The sequence below is a fragment of the Dicentrarchus labrax genome, unplaced genomic scaffold (assembly GCF_905237075.1).
Source record: "Dicentrarchus labrax unplaced genomic scaffold, dlabrax2021, whole genome shotgun sequence".
Taxonomy (NCBI): Eukaryota; Metazoa; Chordata; class Actinopteri; family Moronidae; genus Dicentrarchus; species Dicentrarchus labrax.
Genome location: NW_026136707.1, coordinates 5,891,376 through 5,900,751, shown reverse-complemented (window position 1 = coordinate 5,900,751; position 9,376 = coordinate 5,891,376). Strand labels below are relative to the sequence as shown.

The window sequence follows — 9,376 nt, the reverse complement described above, 5'->3', positions numbered from 1 at the left end:
CTAGGGGTGAGTATTGGCAAGAACCTCACGATACGATACGTATCACGATACTTTGGTCACGATACGATACGTATCACGATATCGCGATATCACGATATAGAGATGAAAACACAAGTACCTGTATATGTACATCAGATGATATTGATCAGAGGACAAATTGAGTCAAAACTATTTCATTCAAAACAGCCTCTCCATTTTATTAATTACCATGAAATTCACTGAAATAAATACTGAAAATAAAATGAAAAAGGATAAAGTACCCTGAGTGACAATGTACAAACATAATAAATAATAAAATAATAATAAATGTTTCTCCTATTGTCACTGTTTGAACACTGAACTGAAGAGGTCATATGAAAATAATGTAAATGTATATATGTAAACAAAATATACAATAGTAAACCATTCTGATACATTGATAGGCCTAAAACTTTTACCTGAATTGAACAGGTCATATGAAAATAAAATGCCTATGTGCATACATATTACATACATGCTTGTCTCTGAACACACTGAGCTGAAAATTATGAGGAAAATAAAGTGTACATAGTCTTCTTGTAAACAAAATAAATAAAATAGTAAACCTTAACATTCAGGCCTAAAACTTGTACCTGACTTCTTTGGTTTTTAGGTTTTTGTTTAGAAAGAGAATCTGATCAAGGTGCTCTGGGGTGAGTGCACTCCTCTGTGCGGTGATAATGTCCCCCGCAGTAGAGAAAACTCTCTCAGAGGAGACACTTGTTCCAGGGATGCACAAATACCTCTTTGCAAGTTTTGACAGGAGAGGATACTCGCGCTCGTGCTCCCTCCACCAGTTCAGTTGATTGGCCCCTTTTGTAATTGGCATCGGAGCAGTCTCTTTGAATCTTCCCATCTCCTCTTGTGCCTGGTTCTCTGGCGTCTTCAACTTCTTTGCAGCCCCTGGAACAGTGATCACAAAAATTAGCGATTTCTTTAAGACCACCCAAAGTCCTTTTTTCGCTACAGTTTAATGTTGGAGATTCATGGTGCAAAAAGTATGTGCAGTTTGGTTACAGATCAAATCCACACTCCTTAGAAGATGATTTGTGCATGTGTAACTTGAATATTGGACAAATATCAAACTAACATAAGTGTAATATGAAACTTTAAGCACAGAGTAATGTACATTACACTTGCTCTGAGGAATCTGTTTTTTTAAATGAGAGGAAATAAACTTTACACTTCTTTTAGTGTCAAACTCTGAACAAACATTCAGCACAGTGAGGCTCAAATATTCAACTGCAGGGATAAGAACTAAAACCAACTATTGACATTAAGGGGGCCTTCCTATACTGACCTGAGGTGTATGTTTGACCAAGAAGGTCCGCAAGGCCACAAGAATCCCTGGATCTCTTCTTAGACGTGGACAGTACTGCAAAGCTCTCCTCTTCCTCAAGACCTTGGCTGCTCCCTTTGTCCTCCTCACCTAGGACCTCCAGCCCTGCATCCTCATCTTCCTCCTCTTCTCCATCAGTCTCTGGCTCACCTGTCACATCCTCTCCAGCTCCTCCATGCTGAAAAACAGCATCACATGAAATTAAGTAAATTAAATAGGCTCAAATGAAATAAATTACAATTAAATGCTGACATAATCTGTTGTTCATGTAATATAAATGTTGTACTAACATTCACCATCACCAGTGTTTATGTATTTTTAACTTTTTAGTATTTATGCTTTTTAAAATATTTATGCAATATTTGTATTGACTGTCTATGAAAAATATTGAAAGAATATTTGAAAGCAGTCTAATAGTCTAGCTCACCTGAAACGGCCCTTGGGTCCTTGCAGCCTCTGTGGTGACTCTATCATAGACGGTCTGGCGTTCATCCTCAGTCAAGAACAGCAAGGTCTTAAATCTGGGATCCAGAGCTGCACACACATGAAGAGTCTCCCTCTGCTCATCTAAGTACCTCTTCTTGAGGTCCTGGCATATGGCAGTTTTGATCTCTTTTATCATGTTAGAGTCACCTGGGCTCTCCTGGAGTTCTTGGATCAGGTGGGCATGGACTGGTGCAACTGCTGACAGTGTGGGAGTTTTCTCTTCTTCCATGACCACAGTGGCAATCTTCATGGGCTTCATAGCAGCGACTATTTCCTCTGCAGCTGTAATGTCGGCCTCACTGACAGTGCTGATATCTTTTTCATTCTTCCTCACCTCATGTGACAGCAGGGCAGCAGTGACTGCCGGCTGCTGCTCCAGGAAGCGCTGGAGCATGTCATGTGCGCTATTCCATCTGGTGACCACATCGGTCTTGAGTTTGTGCTGTTCCAGATTCAGCAACTTCTGTTTTTCTTTCAAGACATGACTGGCAATGGCACTGCGTCTGAAAAAGTTGGTAATCCGCCTCACTCTTCCCAGCAAGCGCTGGACGGCTGGCAACTTTAGTGCACGCTGAGAAGCCAAATTTAGGGTGTGCGCAAAGCATTTAAAATGCAGCATACCGGCTAGCTCTGCTGCGCTGGTCATGTTTTTAGCGTTGTCTGTGACTATGGCTAGGTCCTTGTCCTGTATGCCCCATTCCTCCATTGCCCTTTTCAGCAAATCAGCAATGTTACTGCCGGTGTGGCTCTCATGCATTGCCCTCGTCTGCAAAACATGTGTAACCATTTCCCAGTCGTCGGATATGTAGTGGGACGTTATGGTCACATACGACTGGGTGGCTCTGGACGTCCATCCGTCACACGTCAAGGCAACTCTTTGTGCAGCGCTAAGAGATGTTTTCACGACTTTCTTCACCTCCTCATACATCCTGGGCACAGCTGTGTTCACCATGTAGCCGCGTTGGGGTATTTTGTAACGCGGCTCCAAACAATGTAGCATCCACCTGAAGCCAACATTGTCTACGACGCTATAAGGGCGCAAATCTTTACAGATGAAATGCACTATCGACTCTGTGATACGCTGAGCACGAGGTGAGGTAGAGGGTATGAAGTTGTCCAGCGTAGTCTGGTTTGGCTGAATCACTTTTGGCGGCTGCTTCTCGGCTAATATCTCGGCGTGGTGTCTAGCCAAGTGAACTCGCAAGTTCGTTGTGTTCCCACAATATTTGACAACGACGAGACATAGCTTACAAATGGCATTCTCTTTGTCCAGCTTGTTGTTCTTGCTATCTTTCTTAACTGTGAAGCCAAAGTGCTTCCAAACGTCAGCTTTAAATTGCGGAGGCGTTATTATCTTGAAATCCATTTTGGAAAGTCCTCAGCCACTCTCTCATATACGTATTTCTATGCGCCGCACAGCAGAGTCGCTCTTCGGCGCCATCTACCGGAGTGGAGGTACGGAGGTCGTACTGTATTCACAACGCGTCTAAACATGAATCATTATTCTTAAAAAAAATCGATCTTTGGAGTTGAAAAATCGATATTATATCGGGCGGCAAAGTATCGCGATATATCGCCGTATCGATATTTTTACCCACCCCTAATTAGGACACTCCATTAACTTTCATTGCTATGCAGATGATACAGTTATATCTATCGATCAAGCTGAAATGAAATTAATCAATTATCTAAATTACAAACATGTCTTAAGGACATAAAATCCTGGATGAGCTGCAATTTTCTGATGTTAAACTTTTACTACAACTCCTTATTATCAGGCTGCCCCAATAAGTCCATTAAGACGCTCTCTGAATGCTGGGCTACTTGTGGTTCCTATAGTCTCAAAAAGTAGAACAGGAGGCAGAGCCTTCAGCTACCAAGCTCCTCTCTTGTGGAACCAGCTTCCAGTTCCAGAGGCAGACACCCTCTCCACATTTAAGAGTAGACTTAAAGACGTTCCTCTTTGATAAAGCTTATAGTTAGGGCTCGCTCAGGTGAGTCCTGAACCATCCCTTAGTTATGCTGCTATAGGCCTAGACTATCGGGGATTTCCCATGATGCACTGATCACCTCTCTTCCTCTCCCTCTCTTTCTACACTCATTCATGTTCCATTAATGCATGTTACTAACTTCACTTCTTCCCCGGAGTTCTTGTGCTTTCTCGTCTCGCAGGTTCTCATGGATCCTGGTGGAGCCTCCTACCATGGTCCTGCTTGACTGCCATTGCTAATATCACTGATATTATTGTTATTATTATTACTACTACTATTATTATTATTACTACAGATACTATTATTACTATAATCACTGCTCATTGTCCCCCATCGTTGTTGTCGTCGTCGTCATCATCTTCATGCTCATCGTCATCAGTCACTACTATTAGTGTAGTTGTTGCTACTGTTATTAACGGCATTAACGCAAACCCATTTTAACTGCGTCACTTTTTTATCGCAAGATTAACGTTCTTTTTGGCCTAGCACACTTTGTAGTTTTTTTTCACATGCTGTTGCAACAACTACTAATGTTAGAAAAACTACAACACCACACCGGATCTAGCTAGACCGGAAACAAAACAACAGGCACGCCGCACACACTTGTTTAAGAGTAGTAGACGTTACGTTTTTTCAATTTTGTCGTTTTGTCGTTGTGAACTGAGCTATCATCGCAGCACGTCCAGTCTGAAATACCACTTGATGGCCAAGCACACAGCTGATGCGAATTCACCGCCAGGCGACAATGGATGATTTTTCAATAAAAACAACATTTTCACAAAGCAAGCCGATCCACTTTTCCATGTTGATAAGAGCATTAAAATGAGAAAAAAATAACGGGACAAAAAGAAATCAAGGAACATTTAGAATAGATAAAAATGCACGATTAATTGTGAGTTAACTATGACATTAATGCGCTTAATCGTGATTAAATATTTTAATCGTTTGACAGCACTAGAATTGGCGCTATACAAATAAAATTGAAATGATAGAGAATTATCTCTCTCTCACACACACACACACACAAAATATCAATCAGAAAATACTTTTTCAGTCAAATATCTAGGTCAATATCTAGATCACATTAAAGAACACATTGGACAACACATTTTGTTAAATGTTGAACATTAGTGGAATAATAACAAGATTTGGTAAATGGACCCTTCTAGTCTTCCAACCACTCAAAGCGCTTTTACACTATGTGCCACATTTGCCCTTTCACATACATTCACACAGTGATGGCAAACTCAATTGAACAGAAACTACCGCATTGACTCAAGGATACTTCAACAAGATTAGTGGATGACCCGCTCTACCTCTGAGCTACAGCCACCCTATACACCACCTTTCATACATAAAAGGCAGCTCAAAGTCTTTACAGTGTACAGGCAAGCCCGAAATTATTCATATCGCTGGCAAATTTTGACTTAAAGTTACTTTTATTCAACAAGCACGTTTTTCTCGATTGGAAAGGACACAGGCGTCTCCCAGAAGATAATTAGACGATGTACAAGAGGCATCATTGTGGAAAAAAATATTTCTCAGCTTTTATTTACATTTGAACAAAAAGTGGCATGTCCAAAATTATTCATACCCTTCTCAGTAATCAATAGAAAAGCCTTTATTGGCTATTACAGCAATCAAACGCTTCCTATAATTGCTGACCAGCTTTTTGCATGTCTCCACTGGTATTTTTGCCCATTCATCTTTAGCGATGAGCTCCAACTCTTTCAGGTTAGAGGGTCTCCTTGCCATCACCCTGATCTTTAGCTCCCGCCACATATTCTCAATTGGATTCAAGTCAAAATACAACTTGTGCAAATCGCCAGTAATGGCCGCTACATCCAAAATGGCCGACTTCCTGTTGGGTAATAACTGGTGACTGGATAAGATCTATGCATGTGCCGATTTTTATGCATATTGGTGAAATGGGCCCCGGAGGGTACAGTTTATGAGCCCCTGAGGGGCCATTTTGCCATGCCATAGTGGACCCCTAGAAAATATTAAATATTTCACCACGACTGACATGTGCGCCGCGTTTCATGAGTTTTCGAGCATGTTGCGGCCTCCAAATACGCGTTCATTTGGGAGGAAAAATAAGAATTCCTACAGATACAATAGGGCCTTCGCACGGTCAGTGCTCGGGCCCTAATAATTTCCCATAATGCCAAATGGAATGCACATGACCCATGTATAAAAATCATAACTTTTTCCAACTGTTCCCAGAGTACAAACTGATTTGTCTGTTATTGTCCAAGCTCAGGGTCAAAACCTCCATGACATATGCATTATTGAGAGCCAGACAATAAACTATGAGTCTACAATAAATCAACACTATTTTGCTCCTGTGGGACCATAAGTCAGAGAGAATAACCATTACCGCTGCCAGGAGGGCTGTAGCCTTTGTGAACGTGCATCCTTCCTGTGGCAGCGCTGCAAATCTTAGAGCTGACCACTGTCGTGTAGGCAGAAACAGACTGATATAATAAAAACTGATCCTGGCACTTAATACCCCAAAGCTCACAGAGGAAGGGAGCTTATTGCTGGCGGTGGGAGCAGGACAGAGGCCAGGGCCATGGCCGGGAGTTTATCTCCCGAAATACCTGCAGGCATTTGAGGCTTACAGAGGAGCAAAACACCACAGCCCTTGCTCCTTCTGAGGCAGACAGCTCTGAGATAAAGTCTGGATTTAGTCTAATCTGCCATGCCAGAAATAGTCCAATTACATACAGTTAACCCTGTTAAGAGACACTAATCAATTCTCACACTGCTGTTTTGTTCATTACTGCTGGGAGATTTCATTTGTTTTTCCCCAGAATGTTTCTTCTTCTATGAACAGTAAAAAATAGATCAAACATGAATAGAACTGTGTTTTTTCTGCTCAATGATGAGCAGTGACACCATTTCAAATGGAGGGAGTACAGTGTAGGAATGAGAGGAGAAAGCACTAATAAGGAAAATATGGGGACACTGTGTGTGGGTGTGTGTGTGTGTGTGTGTAATTAAGTGAAAAAAAAATCAATAGAGAGGAGAGATAAGAGAGAAAGGAAAATATGACCGGTGTAACAATTACCATCGGCAGTGTACTCTGTAAGGTAGACTGCCACAGAGTGGACATCTACATCTCTAGGTGTGTGCGACTACGGCTGTCTTTTTTCCTTTTCTTTTTTGATACATGTGAAGCTTCTGTTGAGGTTTTTGAATGAAGCTTACAATGTCAGAATCATCAACACACTGGAAACATTTTTAAATCCTTAAACAAATCCTAAATTTGAATAGTCATTTATCAGATTAAATGAGTTAGGTGGCAATCACATAACCATAGTAAACGGCATTAAAACAGGTAGGACGGGGAAAGTAGTAAAGTCATTCTCTGCTTGATATGATGTACTTATACGCTCATCTGAAAAGGCTAGAAAACTGCAATGTGCGGTATAAGACAGCAGCGCACTCGAGGTGCACTGTACCATAGCAAAACAATGATTTTGGTGGTACATCTCTGTGTGATCAGCCCCTTAGTCTTTTTTTGTTGAGTTTACATAGAATGAGTAGGATTTGTTGGTTGCTGTTGCTGGTGTGGTGAGAGAGTACGGTGGTGGTCAAGCCAGGTAGATGTTGAATGATGAGAGGGGCTGTTTAATGCCATAACAAAGCAGTAAAAAGATAAATAAAAAGTTATTTTCAGATTTTTTCATTGCGGTTACATATGAAATAAAAACACACCTCTGCTCAACCCTGCATGAAGAAGCCACATTTTGCGTCAGTGCCTGCAGCCGATGCCGCACTTCATCCGGTCAGCTGTGTGCTTGTAGCTCAGCTCGCCCTCGGTCAAACAGACACACAGATCAGCAGCTCTTGATACAAACAAGCATAGGAGAGATGGAGACAGCGATATAACCCAGTCAATACGCATTTGTAGAGTCCCGACCTCACACCATGTACACTGAAGAATGAACAGCAAAAAACAAAAGCAAATGCAAAAAGCTGTGCAGCAGTTGAATGATTATTTGAACTTGAATGTCAACATTATAGACAAAGCTTCATAGAAGACTGTACTTCTCATACAATATTTGCCACTTTTTAAAATCAAATGTAATGCTTTTTGACTTTTTTTCAATACCATAGGCAAAAAAAACAGGACTAATTCACATTTGGGCTGGACAATAAGTTTTAAAATAATCATGATATTACCAAATCACATATAGAATTATCAAAATATAATCAAAATGTTTAATGCAGTGAAGTGTTTCCGCCTAGAACTGCAGGCTGGTCCATGACAGGCTCTTGTTTGTCTGATTGGAATGGTTCCCAAGAGAAACCTGCTATTTGGTTCCAGCTGGGAACCAACTTTTCCCTCTGAAAAGTTCAAAACTAGGTGCTTGAACTGGGCTTACTATAGCACTTTTTGGGACCCTGTAGATAATCATGTCTACAGACTAATCTGCTGGGTGCAGAGTCAGAGTGAACACTGACAGTGAAAGTGGAGATGTCTGGTACCCTCTGTTAATGTGGAGGTAATTCAGTCTCTGAATACTCGTGTAAGCACTGTGGATGTGGAAGTGCTGTGCAGTTATTAAATCCCCACGCTGGCATAATTTATTAGCTTATTATTCAACAAACTTGCAATCCATACATTTCTTCATCTTTATCAGTGGAGTTTTCTTGTAAAGAAAATTTCTCTTTACATTGAGTACTACTCACCAATAGATCACACTGTTCTAGTAGCAAACTCAGATTTTATGCATATGGTGGTGGGTTCTTTATATTATTACAGTTTTACTAAAATTAAGTAATTAAAAATGCCTTGCTTACTGTAGCGCAATATATATTTTGAATTTGAACTGCCCAAGGAGCTCAGAGACAGAATTGTGGCAAGGCACAGATCTGGCCAAGGTTACAAAGAATTTCTGCAGCACTCAAGGTTCCTAAGAGCACAGTAGCCTCCATAATCCTTAAATGGAAGAACTCTGGAACGACCAGAACTCTTCCCTAGATCTGGCCGTCCAGCCAAACTGAGCAATCGTGGGAGAAGAGCCTTGGTGAGAGAGGTAAAGAAGAACCCAAAGATCACTGTGGCTGAGCTCCAGAGATGCAGTAGGGAGATGGGAGAAAGTTCCACAAAGTCAACTATCACTGCAGCCCTGCACCAGTCGGGGCTTTATGGCAGAGTGGCCCGACAGAAGCCTCTCCTCAGTGCAAGACATATGAAAGCCTGCATAGTTTGCCAAAAAACACATGAAGGACTCCCAGACTATGAGAAAGAAGATTCTATGGTCTGATGAGACCAAGATTGAACTTTTTGGCGTTAATTCTAAAGCGGTATGTGTGGGAGAAAACCAGGCACTGCTCATCACCTGCCCAATACAATCCCAACAGTGAAACATGGTGGTGGCAGCATCAGGCTATGGGGGTGTTTTTCAGCTGCAGGGACAGGACGACTGGTTGCAATTGAAGGAAAGATGAATGCGGCCAAGTACAGAGATATCCTGGAAGAAAACCTCTTCCAGAGTCCTCAGGACCTCAGACTGGGCCGAAGGTTCAC

At 41.5% G+C, this 9,376-nt stretch overlaps 1 protein-coding gene across 1 annotated transcript; it reads right to left on the bottom strand.

Annotated features, from left to right (window-relative positions):
• Nucleotides 1–597: 597 nt before the first annotated feature.
• On the bottom strand, nucleotides 598–3,444 carry LOC127366965 (E3 SUMO-protein ligase ZBED1). The gene is made up of 3 exons (XM_051406441.1): nucleotides 1,785–3,444; nucleotides 1,319–1,535; nucleotides 598–921 (listed from the first exon to the last, which is right to left on the bottom strand). The coding sequence occupies exons 1-3, from the start codon at nucleotides 3,207–3,209 to the stop codon at nucleotides 599–601; spliced, it is 1,965 nt and encodes a 654-aa protein (XP_051262401.1). The 5' UTR covers nucleotides 3,210–3,444; the 3' UTR covers nucleotide 598.
• Between the last annotated feature and the right edge of the window lie 5,932 nt (nucleotides 3,445–9,376).

Coding starts and splice junctions, on each gene's coding strand:
- LOC127366965 (XM_051406441.1), bottom strand. CDS start 3,209: ATGGATTTCAAGATAATAACGCCTCCGCAATTTAAAGCTGACGTTTGG. Junction 1,536..1,784: donor GGACCCAAGGGCCGTTTCAG/GTGAGCTAGACT, acceptor GCTGTTTTTCAG/CATGGAGGAGCTGGAGAGGA. Junction 922..1,318: donor TGGTCAAACATACACCTCAG/GTCAGTATAGGA, acceptor TCACTGTTCCAG/GGGCTGCAAAGAAGTTGAAG.